General features: G+C 37.3%; 1 protein-coding gene across 1 annotated transcript; it reads right to left on the bottom strand.

Annotated features, from left to right (window-relative positions):
- Positions 1–780: 780 nt before the first annotated feature.
- mapk13 (mitogen-activated protein kinase 13) lies at positions 781–13,806 on the bottom strand. The gene is made up of 12 exons (XM_085393649.1): positions 13,601–13,806; positions 11,602–11,731; positions 11,393–11,451; positions 9,254–9,359; positions 5,929–5,958; positions 4,821–4,868; positions 4,396–4,510; positions 3,712–3,783; positions 3,109–3,188; positions 2,200–2,278; positions 1,782–1,955; positions 781–1,228 (listed from the first exon to the last, which is right to left on the bottom strand). Exons 1-12 carry the CDS (start codon positions 13,711–13,713, stop codon positions 1,143–1,145), a joined length of 1,092 nt encoding a protein of 363 aa, XP_085249775.1. The 5' UTR covers positions 13,714–13,806; the 3' UTR covers positions 781–1,142.
- Between the last annotated feature and the right edge of the window lie 1,338 nt (positions 13,807–15,144).

The raw sequence follows: 15,144 nt of genomic DNA, 5'->3' as shown, positions 1-15,144 counted from the left end.
CTAAACCGACATCACCCAACATAATAAGACTTCCGGTTAGATTTCAAAATAATGTCCAAGATTGAACGAGTGCATTTTCTTCTGCCACAAACACGACTCTGAATAACACCTACTTATGTCATCTACCCTTTTCCCCATCTAACATGTCCTTTTAAGAGTATTTCACTGCATTGCAATCTAAGGAAAAATAGTAGTATCTGGGGTTGGGATACTCTTTCTCATGCTTGTACTTACAATGCTTATTGCTTTATTTATGTGTTATCTGATTTAGATGTACCACATGCCATTTGTAGAGCTTGTCTGATATAAAAGTCGGAATATCGCATTCCAACGCGATTACATTCATTTATTTTGAGAGAGAACTGTCTCACTTCCTTTTTCGAGCAACCTGTGGGCTACCTTGACAACAGTCAAACGAGACAAGTTTAGCCATCCCCCCTGACGTCACTAGACCACGATTTTCGCGCGCGAGATCACAGGGTCAGTGAAAAGTGTAGTTTTTCATTTAAACCCGAGTATCAACAATATTTGGACGATTTACTAACGTACATGTGTCCAGTCACTTTGGATATACAAAGCATGTGCACAGAGGTGCACCATCATTAATTACTGTCAAGAACGTGTATTAAAATACATATTTATCTTGCATTGTGAAACAATATTCATAATACATGAATACACATACAGTCTCTTAATGTACCAACCCTGTCCAGTGTATATTCAAGCAATGTCACAGATGATTCAACTCAGCTGCCTCCTGTGCAAATGAGAAAGGCCACATCATGTTGAATTTTTTAATTGGAAAACAACATTGCAGTAAATCTTACAAGAAACCTTGTAGCATTTAGTTACAATAAATCCACACCAAAATCCACTGACAGGAAATGTGTAACACTATGAACAAGCTACATTTAGGAAACAGTTGCACATTACGTAAAAAAAGGGGATGATACAGTTTTACTCTTTTGAACACTGATTCAGGATATTAACTAATAATAATAATGGATTGGATTTATATAGCGCTTTATATTTATATAACTGAGTAAAAGATATATGATGAATCCAGGCTTAGAATATACAAGGGCACAATTGGTTGTATGCTTGTTGTTTGGGGCATCAGTAATTACATGACATTCATCAGATCATGGAGACATGGTCAGAGTGTTTTTCCTCTTGGAGTCCCGCCGTGGGAATGGCACAAAGCTTTTCACCTCCCTGAAACACAATCCTGTGTAAAAATAGAAAAATAAAAAGAGGGAACGGGGTGTCAACTTAAATCAAGTACATTATTTAAAATATATGATGGCATTATGTTCATTTATTAATATTAATCTTTTTATCTTTATTATCACCGCGTATAGTTAGAAAACAAAAAAACCCCCAATCCATAATGTATACATATATTTATTATTATTATTCTTTGCAAGCCATGTATTCATTGTATAAGACAAAAACCAACAACAGGCACTATTTTGCCAGGCACTATATTCCTGTGGCCCCCAAGAGCCACTGCATTAAAAATTGGTTAGCAAAAATGAGTTACAAACAAAAACACATACGTAACATAGACGTAATATCACCATTCGTTTTGAGATCAGCACACGGATTTGTAAAGATTTGAGTGTTATGAAAATAATTCCCAAAAGTTTTATATAGATGTTGATAATCCTGGTACCCAAGGCAGTCTACACAGTAAGTTTCATTCAGATTGTTTAACACATGTAGGAGGAGTTAGGGAGAAGACATAGAGACATGATTATCATAGTAAGATTTCCACTTACGCTTCCATTCATCTAGGGACAATGTGTCGTTGTCATGACTGTCATCATATGGCAGTGGTTTGGGGAAATCATCGGGGTCCCGCAAGTTGTCAAAATATGGGTGCTCTAGAGCTAGTTCCGCTGTGGGCCTCTCATCTCCATCCAGAACAAGCATCTTCTCCAGCAGATCAACGCCTACAAAAGGTCAGCAGTGTGGAATAATGCACCAGTTTACTACGATACAAAAACCATGAAACTGAAAAAGTAAGTGAATATTTATCACTTAGCAGGCCAGAAAATGGAAAAGCTTTCATTAACAGGGTATCATGAATGACTTTTCGAATTATAGCCATACAAAGAAGAAAAACACCAAAGAAAGAAACAAAAAGTGTGATTTAAAAAAAGAATAAAAATGTGGGGGGAAAAAGGTGCATCTCACCATGTGCACTAGCTCTGGGAAACAACATTGAGAAGTCTTTTCGGGGATATCGAGGAAGGCCCTTGACATAATTTCTGGCCTGTTTTAAGATATCAAACACAAATACCCAGACACAGAATATTTTTTATTCAATCTTTAAGTATGGCAACAATGATTTAGTTTAACTGTGATTACAAAATGAAATAATAAAAAAGGTCTTCATTTATCAAAGACAGGCTGATTGTTTCATGTTGTTATTTTGTAAAACTGAATAGTTTGTTATTCACCTTGCAAAAATGAAATAAATCCAAAGATAGAACTATATTTGATTTCATACTCATATACAGCTACATAGTCCTTGTGCAAATATGACTTCCAAAGATGGAACTGTATATTCAATTCGTCACTTGTGCATGTGAGCCATCTTGTTAGCATTGTGCTGAAACAAGTCTAAGGCCATTTATAAAATCCTATAGAGTTGCAAAACAGGACTTTCCAAAAGCCTTAACTTCCTTCCTATTAATGCATCCTACTACAGGCTTTTATTAATGCCCTGACTGTTCCTCTAGTGCCACCCTCAGGACAATTTCTAGATTTTAACTACTCACATCTGGTAAAGAAAAAAAGGACATGAGAGTCTGGCAAAATTTCCCGTATGTCACTGTAGGTTGCAGTATGCTGTACATTTCTACCTCAGAGGGCTGTCGGTGGAACTTTCACTTTGTATGCTAATTTCATGGGTTTCAGTTTAGGATCTAGTGCACCACAGCTCAAATGCTTTCTGAGATATGATGCTTTTTTAATGCTCACTCTGAGAGAAATCACTTATAAAAAAATGTTTAACATTAAAGGCAATGGACATTTGTAAAAATTTTCTGTGCAGATAGTACTCCTAGTGCATAACTGCATATTTATGACTGTTCTTCCTACCTCTGGAGTGTCCAGCTTTTGGATGAACTCTGGCCCGGGCACACCAGTTACTTTCATGATCTGAGTCAGCTGGTCCATGTCTTATAGCAAACAGATTAGAATCAAGGATTTTTACTCTTACATTCGTGGTTCAGTGAGCAGAACATAGAGATATGAAGCAGGCATGCAAAACAGAATAATAAAGGAAAAAGACATCACAGAAAGACCTGTGATGTCTTTATTTCCTAGCAGAGCTATAAATCAGTTCGCTGCATCAGAAGCAAAATAAGAACATAAAAGAGAAATATAACAAACGCAGGAGCATTTATAACAAGGTAGGGGGAAAAAAATTGACTCGGGAAATATGCCGCTTTTGCTCTGTATTAATATACTGTAACTGCCTCTTGTGCTTGATTTTGTGTCTTTATAGAGCTTGTCATCAAGCACCTTTCCATCTCCTATATTATTACAGTGGTTTAATAAAGCGATATTAAAGCTTTAAAGGGATTTCACAAAGTGTGCTTGATACCTTTCTCTTTGCATACTGACATTCATTATTCAACTTATTATTTATCACACAGGCTGGTAAAGTTTAGTAAATGGACCAAGCTGAAGAAAAGATACAATCTTTTCCTTTGAAGAGGGTCTTTCCATTGATCATTTCTGCCATTATGCAGCCCACAGACCAGATGTCCACTACAAGAAACACCAAAGGAAAGTAACATTAGTGAGAAATCATGAAGAATACATAACACCAAGAGGGTTATAAGTTTAGCTGAGTGCAGCAGGAATGAGGAAGGTGGCATTTATATGCCAGAGCACAGTTCCTATTCACAGCAGAGAGCTGAATATGTTGTGTGCTTTGAAAGGGGGAATATTCAGTGAGTAATACTATCCTAAACTTGTCAGAGCTGCTTTCGCAGCTACACTCCACTCTGTGGATGCTATGTACAAAATGAAAAACCACTATCTCCTAAAGGAACATAAATCCTGGGTTTGCAGTGACAGTTCTGTCATTGAGTCTCAGCACTGTCAGACCATCTGTGTCAACAGATTAAGAGGAGAAAAAAACCCCCAAACATTTCTTTTCTCAAGATGACATCCATGCAACTTCAAATATTTGTCAGGAACTAGGAACAGGATTACAAAAGTTGCTGACCCTTGAAGAACCATACATGCAACAATGAAAGCTGGAGTGTCGAGACGTTTTCACGTAACAAACAACAAATGGTCACAGCACCAAGAGGCCAACTCTAGACGACAGAGAGAACGGTGGGAAAGAATATGTAACAGCTACAATTGTCTTGCCAGTCTGAGTGTAGTGCATCCAGTTCAGAATGACCTCAGGCGCCCGGTACCAACGGGTCACCACGTAGCCTGTCATTTCAGCATCAGTACTGCGAGCCAGCCCAAAGTCCAGGATCTGTATCAGCAGCAATGAAACGGATGACAATCTCAAACATGTACTTAGTGTCTCACAGGCTGTTTACTTTTAATGAAACACATAAAATATTGCATACATATATATGGCAATCTCATATAAACAATAACAAATGATTCTATCGTTTCAGGATTATTTCGAGTAGGTTTGCACAACTGTATGTAAATGAACTTCTTCTTCTACCTCCTGTATATTGTTAATTACATCGACTGCTGAGTCCTACTGTGTCTGCTGCCTGTGCTGCCCTATCATCTCACTGCTTCTCATATGCAGTAATGCAGAAAGTACATACCTTTAGTTCACAGTCTTGATTAACAGCCAAGTTTCCAGGCTTAAGATCCTGTTAGAGAAAATGAGTCGAATGACGGTTACTTAGTCCAAATGGTAATTAAGAAGAAATTACAGTGATTGGACCACAGGCGCTTACTAGAGCCAGTAAGAGCTTTAGTGCACGTGCTTCCTGTGGTCTCACATGGCTCAGCTGAACTCAAACACAAGAATGTTGTGGGGACTTAAAACAAGGACTTCAATATCGTGACTCAACTACAAGATGACTATAAGACACACTGCCTCAACTCTGCAGTTAGTGCTGCAACATAAGGTGTGAGAAGTGTATCACTGTCAGTAGGTGTTGATAAAAATTTATCTGCTTTAAGTGTTATAGGAGTAACAGCAGGGTAACACTTCACAGTGTAGTGATTTGCACATTTGTCTAACAAGCCAAAGATCCCTGGTTTGAACTCAGGAGTGGACACACGTCCCTCTGGGGCTGTGTCACGAAGAACATAAAAATCTGCCGCACCAAACATGGGGAGCTACTTGCTGTAGCAACCCAGTCTGAATAAGGAAGCCAAAAGTGGCTCTTACTTTACCGACAGGTCTTTGACGTCTTGGAACTGGAGTTAAAGGGTGTGACCTAACAGCTCCAGACATGCACACGCATTAGAGGAGTTAAGTCATCCTACTTGTTTGGGCACGCTTTCATCTGACTGCTTAACAAATGAATTACAAAATATATTTCCAAAGAACATGAGGAATACCAAATCTGCAATCTGAGTCACAACATTGTGCGGTACAAAATCCTGCACAGATTACAGTCTGAGTCTGAGGAAATCAGGTCGGAGAAGTGAGTCACTTCCTCCGACCTGAGGAAGTCGCCTATTTCTCGCTACAGATTATTGATCGGAAATTTTTCATTTTTTTATTTTGTGCAGTGCTTTGTTTATTGTGTTACACTGGTGAAGCACATTGTGATACAGATTTTTAAAAGTGCTATATAGATAAAGTTATCATTATTATTATTGATAATAACCTGAAAAAGTCAACTTATCATAAAACAGGAAAAAAGGTACTCCCAAAACAGCTCAGCTTCCTGTAATGGGACAATGAGTTGTACTTACCCTGTGGATAATCCCAGCCTTATGAATGTACTGCAAAGGAATAAACAGAGCAGGAACACTTTAGTTTACGTTGTCAGTTTTTACCAGGCCTAGTTAGGCTAAATTCAAAGTAAAGTTTTATTAGAGGAGTTTGATGAATAACTGTTTGGCCACACAGCAAATACCTTTTAAATAATAACTAGGCTTGTTAATAATTATATCCATTGCATTGTGTGTTTCATTGACTCATTTAAAGCAAAAAAGGCTAACTCTCCTGTAATTTCTCTGTAAGTTATGTGCTACATGATACATACAGTCATGTAAATCCTAATCATGAAATATTTATGATAATTATTAATAATCTGTTATTATATCTTTTATTATTAATAAATAGCAAAACATGTGATTGCAGTCTTTCAGCTTTAATCCAAAGGGTTTGAAAGAAGTGTTGCATTAACTGTTTAGGAATTAAAGCATTGTTTATACACAGTCCTCCATATTCTGAGGCTCAAACCAAATTGACAGTTGAATCATAAGCAACTTTATCCCAGGTGAGGCTTGAAATAACATGTGACATTGATTTAGTTGAATTTGTATTTCACAGCTTTTCACTCTCATTTTAAACACGATAGCCCAAGTGACAGAGGCCAACATGAGGCTGAAAACAGCTTCACAACATTGAGCCAAGTCAAGAAAACTTGTGAGAAATCAGCTGTATCATTTTTTAAAAGTGGATAATCAAGAAAATCCCTCATGATTGGAAATACAGAGATTTTGCAACAAATTGTACGCCACTAGACTTAAGAACATGTGTGTCAGGTTAGACTTTGCCAGAAAACATCTAGAGCCTGTAAAAATTCTGGACAAACATTTTTTGGGTCAGAATGACACACCTATCAGGACAGATTCCACTCATACATTTCTGTATTGTATACACTACAGTTCTCTAAGATACTGGAAAAACTCTTCATAAAAAGATTTGACAGTTTTGTGGAAAAATATGAATTAATGACAGATAGTCAGTATGGGTTCAGAAGCAACCGATCAACAGCTTTGGCACTGATAGATTTAATGGAAAAGATAACGGAATGTATGGATAATAAGAGGCATTTGATACTGTTAATCATGAAATTCTATTAAAAAAAACTGGAAAAGTACAGGTTTAGGGGAGTTGTTTTGGACTGGTTAAAAAGCTATGTAGGGAATAGGCAACAATATGTACAAATAAATGAATATAAATCTAATTTGATGGATATAGCTTGTGGAGTACCTCAAGGTTCAGTACTGGGTCCAAAAATGTTTATTATGTACTTAAATGATATCTGCAGAGTATCGGAGATTTTAAAGTTTGTAATATTTGCAGATGACACAAATATACTGTGTTCAGGTGTGGAATTGCCACAGGTTTTGGAGATGATCACACAGGAATTAACGATATTAAAGAAGTGGTTTGATATAAATAAATTATCATTGAATCTAGATAAATCCAAATTTATGTTGTTTGGAAACCAAAAGAAAAACATCAAAGTAGAAATATGTGTTGACAATGTATATTTAGAAAGATTAAATGAAATAAAATTTCTTGGGGTGATCATTGACCACAAGCTCTGTTGGAAGCCACACATTACTTATGTTCGGGGGAAATTGGCACGGGGCATTGCCGTCCTGGGGAAAGCAAAGCATATGTTGGATCAAAAAGCACTGCACATTTTATACTGTGCTTTACTACTGCCATATATGAGCTACTGTGTAGAGGTCTGGGGAAACACATACAAAAGTAACACACAAACAATAACTATAATACAGAAAAGGGCCATTAGATTAATAAATAATGTGGGGTACAGGGACCATACAAATGCACTCTTTGTCAAAATGCAAGCTATTAAATTCCAAGACTTGGTGAAGCTTAAAACAGCGCAAATAATGTATAAAGTAAGAAATAAATTGCTTCCAAAAGAAATCTGCAAATTGTTCATAGAAAGAGAAGGTGGGTATAACTTAAGAGGGAAATGGAATTTAAAAATACAAAGTGCTAGAACAACTTTAAGAACTATGTCTATCTCAATTGCAGGAGTTAAATTATGGAACAGTCTAACAGAAGAAATAAAAGACAGTAAAAACATAAAACAGTTTAAAGTAAAATATAAAAACCTAATTTTAAATAAGTATAAGAATGAAGAAAACGGGGTTAACCCAGGACGGTAATGTTGCTGGTAAATGGTGTTGTGGTTGTTTTTTAGTTTTTTTGTTTTGGTTTGTTTGTTTTTCCATAACTTGTGTATCTGCAAATATACACATTCTGTATTTTTCATATGAAAGAAACTATACTGTGGTGGGGCTTGCTAATTTTCTTGTTTTTGATTTATGTATGTTTTGTTTTGTTTTGCTTTACTTTTGTTTCACATGTTGTCTGTTTAATTTAAGACTAAAATAAAAAAAATTAAAAAAAATTAAATGAATGAGAGGTAAAACTTGAGGGGGTAGGGACAAATAAGTAAATACTTCTGCCTACTCCTTTTCAAACAATAATGGAATGATATTTTGTAATGATTGTGAAGGCACATGTTTGAAATGTTTGAAATAAAAATGAACTGAACTGAATTATTAATGCCATTTCCACTTTTGCACAATCCCAATCTTTTGTCATTTAACTTTGCTTTATCTTAACTTTTTATTTCCCTTTTTTAAATTACTGTTGTAAATATATATTTTTGGCACTACCTCAAATTATAGGGTATTCACTCTGGGCCTGTGGTACTTTTATTTTTAACAATGTTGTTTTTTTTAATTGTAGAATATAATATTTTTAGTCTTCATCCTGCAGCTGTATCATAGCAATTTCCCTTGTGAAATTGACAGAGTATGCATCAATCTGTCTGTCCTTCTGTCTGTCTGCCACTGAAACTGGACCATTAGTGATTATTGATGATGTGGCTGTTTATAGAAACAACAGGATGAATTCTGAAGTGTACAGGGCTATGTTCTCTGCTCTGATTCAGCCAAACTCTGCTGAACTAATCAGACAAATGGGAGTTTCTTAAGGCAAAGAATGTAGACATCTAACTCAGTCACCTAATATCAACCCAACACAGCAGGCTTTTTTTTAAAGTTATTGAATATAAATAGGAAGACCCCATAAACCAATTAGCAACTGAAGATGAAGGTGAGGTGGTGGTGCCATAGTGGTGTTGTACATAGGCTAACTACAAAAAAACGCGTCTTTGTCCAATAAATTTTGGAACAACATATACAACAGTATTATTCTGACATGACTCTGTTAAACAGTTACATTGGAATATAAATATAGTTCATTTCTGAAGTTTGGTAGAGATCATCTTTGGCTCACCCTGAGTCCACAAAGCATCTGGTAGACAAGAAACTGGACTTTGTCTTCTGAGAGTTGACCCCGCACCTTTGACAGGTCAGTAAACATGTAAGGCATTACCAGGTAGCTGGGGGGGGGGAAAGAGGAAGAGAGGTGCAGTGAGACAACCCTGAGGCAGAGAGTAAAGTAATTACCTCAGCCTAACAGTCCAAACATGATATACGACACTGCCTTAGCAAGTCATCCTACTCTTAACTTCCACACCCTGTCTGTGCTGTAATCTGTCCTGTCTCCCTTTGACCAAGGAGCTTGGTGGACTTGCGTATGTTTACATAACTTCCAAATAAAATATTCTTCCACCTTTTTTAGAGTCTCCTCATGTGATGCAGCAGCAGCTTAAATCTTAGCTGTGCATGTGAGAAAGCAAATGTCTCCATTAAAATTAAACTACCATAACAATTATAGGTTGTTCATTTCTTGGTAAATGAGCAAACTTACAAATTCAGCAGGGAATCAAATGATTATTACCCCCCACTGAATAATACATGACAATTAAAGGACAATATGTCCTCTTTAAGGTAGACAGAAAGTGTGCTTTCAGTGTGGGAAAGGCTCTTTCACAGGCATGCTCACATGTTTCCTGGAAAGTGAAAGAAAAATTAAGTTGTCATATTTTTCTTTAACGTTACAAGTAGATGTCGCAACATGTCTCACAGAGTAATCTTATATGATCCTGACTATAAAATCTTTCCCTAATCACTCTAAACTAGAAAAACCCCACAGATTTTTTCTGCAAGTACTGCATTCCTCCAAGAGTTTTAGTGTCGAGTGCTTAAAGAGAAAAAACAGATCTCTGACAGCATGTGCACCATGTTAATGTGGCGACTGTGGCAGGAGGCAGAGTAGAGCATCCACCAATTAGAAGGTTGGTGTTTTGATTCCCGCCTTCTCCAGTCTGTATGTTGATGTATCCTTGGGCAAGATACTGAACCCCCAATTACCCCTGATGGAGCCACTGCAATTTGAGTGTGTGCGGAAATGTTAGAAAAGAGCTTAGGGATATGACTGGTATCAAACAGCTCCATCCAAGGAGAAATACCGCCATCAACTTCCGTCTCTATGTGGGACCAGATGGGTTTAACTGGTGCAGTAGGTAACCAAGCTCTAAGTTGTTTCACGTTCATCACCCAATATTACCATTGGAAATTAGGCAATGAAAAACCTCCTTGTTTTGCACTCGCTTGAAGTTTCTTAATACTTAAACGATGCAGTGAGCTACCCCAAAGAAACTGCCAGATCAAAAAGTCTAGATCTTTGAAATACTTATCTGGAATGTGTAATGGAATATTAGATAAAATATAAAATATCATGGGTGCAGTTATCATCTTAATACAACTAATTTGGTAGGGTAAGGAGATTTGGTATCTCACCAAAACTGTCCATACTTGGTATAACCACAGAACTTTCTGATGGAGATTTTCGCAGTTATACAAAAAGATGGATTATTTTGGCTCTTACTACGGCCAAACGGGTCCTGCTAAGGCATTGGCGGAAAAAGAACCCCCCCTCCCTATGAAGAGTGGCTAATGACAATGGCTAAGTTGGCGTCTTACGAAAAAGTGACTTATGGTTTATTAGACAAATTGCATCAATATGATTGTATTTGGTCCCCCTTTACAAGCTGGCTTTCTGTAACTTGAAGAACAGAGGAGTAATGACAGAGTGGTGGTGTGGGGATTGGTGTGTGAAGAAAGAATAGGATAACTTCCCTTTGTTTTGGTTTTTGTTTTTGTTGTTGTTGTTGTTTTTTAAACTATTTATTTATGTATTTATCCTTAAGTTCTGTTATTGAAGTTTAAAATGAAATAAATAAAAATTGTTGATGATAAAAAAGAAAAGAGCTCAGGGATAGAAAAAAGTGCTTTTATAAATGTGTGTGTGTGTGTGTGTGTGTGTGTGTGTGTGTGTGTGTGTGTGTGTGTGTGTGTGTGTGTGTGTGTGTGTGTGTGTGACTGAGGCTTTAGTAGTAACAAGTGCTTTGAATTCTTAATTAGACTAGAAAAGTGCTGTATAAGCACCAGACCATTTGAACCTGCAGATCATTTAAAGTGTTGTCTGCCTTTCCCCGAGTGGTTTGCTAATAAGATGAAGAATACTCACAAGTCCTGGAAGTCATCCAGGCTTAGGGCAGGTGTAAACACATCGATAAGTCCTATCACCTAGTTGGAATGAAAGAAGCAGGTGACAAATACTAAAACATACAAGCAATGGCTCATTTACAGAATATTACTGCATCACAGTGCTGTTACAATGCAAAAAACACAACTTCCTAAAAGCGACTGAGTATGCATAGTGTATAGTCTACTCACATTTTCATGTTTCATGTGTTTGAGCAGTCGGAGCTCTCGGTAGGCCCTCTTAGCAAAGATCTCTGACTGGAAAGGCCTGTGGAGCTTTTTAATGGCCACCTTTTCTTTATTCTTCTCATTTAGTGCTGAGCTGTTGGGAATGATAATGTAACAAGTCATTAGCTGGCTGCTGTTGCTTGGACCTTTTAGTCTCACTATAATGTTCACCATTTGAAAACGACTGAATAGTCTATTTTTGGGGTTTCAGTCACACTTAGAGGCTGTGCATGAAACACAAAGCAAAAGCATAGATGATGTGAGACAGAGATACTGTATGTGGGACTCGTTCTCTAAATGTGTGGTGGTCTGTGGTTTACAGAGTTATCAATATGTGAATGTTTGGCAGCTCTTGACGTGCATGTTTACAGGGCACCAAATCGTAGGAGGACAGGCTTGTTAGGCTATTTGGAGCCGCATCCACCAACACACACTGCACACTTCACTGTGTGCTGTGAACAACACTGATGCAGTAATGTCAAATATTGCAGCCGGCTTTACATGAAACAGCTAATGCATGCCAAGCAAATAGCTACAATAAAAAATAATAAAAAAAAAAACACGAAACTGCAGGCTGTGCTTCTGTTTGTTATTTCCTTTCCCTCCTCCATTTACAGGTAGGTTCAGATAATGTTCACGGTGTTCATGAGATGCTGCTTCTTTTAAAGGTCGACCAGTCTGAGCTTTTTAACAGATCATAACTCCCACACTATTATGCTTAAAGCCTAGTCAGCATGCCTGAACACTGCTGCTGTGACAACAGGAGCTTTGAGGTCAGTAAAGAGTTTTTTCGCCGTTTATCTAGGTTCTCAAAATTTTACCTACTAAGCTTTATCCGTTAATTCAGTTCATTTCAATTGTATGTATATAGTGCCAAATCACAACAACTGTCACCTCAAGGCCCTTTAAATTTAGTCTAATTTAAACTAAGTGCTGTCATAATTTATGAGTTTATATTTTTAGTCAAAATAAGTTAGAACAACTGTGTGGTAAAGTTCATTAGGAAGGCACATTTGACAGTGAAGAAAATCAGTGATTTCAACAATAATGTAAGGGTTAATGTACACAATAATGGATAAAAGGCAAAAGGCTGGCTTTTTTCTTCAAATATATTGACCTTTGGTTATTCTTAAGAGCACTTACGTGACAGCAATATGAAACGTAGCAATGGCCTTGTGTGTTTGACAGCTGCCACTGTTCCAGCATTTGCCATTTTATCCCTCATGACATATTAATATAATAATAGGCTTTAGAGCTTTCTGAATAGCTCTTCTCAAATGGTTCTTTACAGTTATTAACATTTTATGAAGGCAGCTACATGACTAAACTTGAAGCATTCTAACTGTGCAAACAGAAATTATTTTAGAAACCCTAATCAGGGATTGTATGTATCCAGTTAGCCAAATAAAAACCAGGGAGGTTGTAAAAATGCAATGATAAGTGATGTTGGCTGTATCTAGTTTCCTTAATGGTTTGACACCCGATCCCCCATTTTTATGTAAGCCTGAAAAAATAATTGTATTGCTAAAAAAAAAAATCAACAACAACAAAAAAAGAACCCAAAACAAAAAAAGAGAAAACAAAACATTTAAATTGCTGCACGTTTTTACGTAAACAGTTATTCTGGTGTTTAACTGTGTCCTGTATGTAACTGTATTATGCCATGAAAATGGAAAGTGGCCATCTTTAATACAGACTTTCAATCATAACTCCTACTCCTACTGCAGGTAAACATAAGACTGTAAGGTCCACATAACGGGCTGTGTGGTCGTCGTGCTATAATATGACACTAGGTGCTTACTTGCTACATGAGTTGACTGATTGTGCGACCACTCTATGTTAGACTGTACAGGATATAACGCAGGCCCACTACACACTGTGTGCAGCCAGTGTAGCTAACGTGAATGAGCCCCAAATGCGACACACACTTCTTGCAGTGCACAGTAAATGATAAATCACTCACCATACCGAGCCGTAAGCCCCGGTCCCTATCTGTTTCAGGTGCGTGTATTTCTCCTGGACTTCCCACACCGTGCTGTTAATTTCCTCACGGGTGAAATGTGCCCGAGTCTCCATGATGAAGAGGAGCAAGCGAAGCTACAAAAAACTTCTCCCTCCTCCCGTATGCCTGTCACTTGCTCAGAAGGTAAAGCAAAACACTCACTGTTCAAGTACCAGCTATTACGCCTCACATCCCACTTCCGTTAACAGTTTTCAAAATAATTTCCAACCGTCGCTGCGTGGGAGGGATGCAAGAATAAAACAGGCAGCTGGACTGAATATATTATATAGAGCTCATTAAAAAAAACAGAAAGAATTCAGCAGGGCTGCTAATTGTGATACAAGCAATCTACTCGATAAACCAGACTGTTAAATGTTCTTTTTAAGACTCAACTTTTATCTTACACTATTATATCTGATCATAGTTTATAATGAAGCTTTACTTTGAAAGCAAAAACCAACTTCCGGTGTAATCCTCTGACGCCCTTTACACTGCGCCCTCAGTACCAGTATGAGGCATCTGTTTGCAAGCAACTAGTTAGTCTGTACAAGCATAACCTGATGTAGGCGTTGCTTTGTAGAAGACTGTTTGATCAGAAAAAAATGAAACCTCCATCCATGTGTGGAAACATAACTGAAAAACCTGCTAAAAAACCACGAAATTAGCAGTGTAAAGAATCAGACGAGCGGACGGCTTGCGTGCTGAAACATGTCGACATGACTCGATGTACTCTCACCCACGCACAGTAGGTGTCATTTGTCATGAATAATTACTGTACGTTGCCAGAAGTTTGTGAATCATGACAGCCTACAGCAGGCCCCATTCACACATACAGGAATCGACGAAAACACGAAGCCTGGAGATTTTGACTTTCTATACAATATGTTGGTTTTGTAGCTTTAAAAATTCATAACCTGTTACTGCTATATGTACATTTTAACTTAAAAAATAAAAATCTTTGTGCCCGATTTTCAGCACCTGTGTATTAGAGCTGTTAAAGTCTGCAAATGTAGGGTGTCATCAAAGCACCCTACACCCCTGGATCTGCTGTGTTTTCCCTTTCTGAGTGGGAATTGTGTGTTACAGTGACATGTGTTAGTTTTCACAACTTAGCCAACAAAATTAGAGTTTCCTTAAGTATTGATTGCATATTACTATCAGCATTTGACCTCTAAATCAATAAAGAAAATTTCAATAAATCAAATTTTTTTAAAAGAACTGATGAGGGAAAGATATACTGAGAGACAAAGTATTAATAAAAAATTATTAATAAAGTGTTATTAAAACTACAGTTTTACAATCGCAGGAATAACCAAATGAGTGAGATAGATAGATATAACACGGCAACACTAAAGCGGTCGCGCCAGAATGTCACGCTAAAAAGAAAGATTCTATAAAATACAAGGGGGAGCAAGCGAGTCAGATACCACGGGCACAGAGAGGAAGCAGGTCTGATCAGAAACAGTTTATTACTAGGTCAGGGAGCACAAATAAAAACACCCTTA

The sequence above is a fragment of the Rhamphochromis longiceps genome, linkage group LG20 (genome assembly GCF_057381845.1).
Source record: "Rhamphochromis longiceps isolate RC_006_pf linkage group LG20, R_longiceps_female_GT1.1, whole genome shotgun sequence".
Classification (NCBI taxonomy): domain Eukaryota; kingdom Metazoa; phylum Chordata; class Actinopteri; order Cichliformes; family Cichlidae; genus Rhamphochromis; species Rhamphochromis longiceps.
Note: the sequence above shows the minus strand (reverse complement) of the source record. Positions and strands in the feature narration are given on the sequence as shown.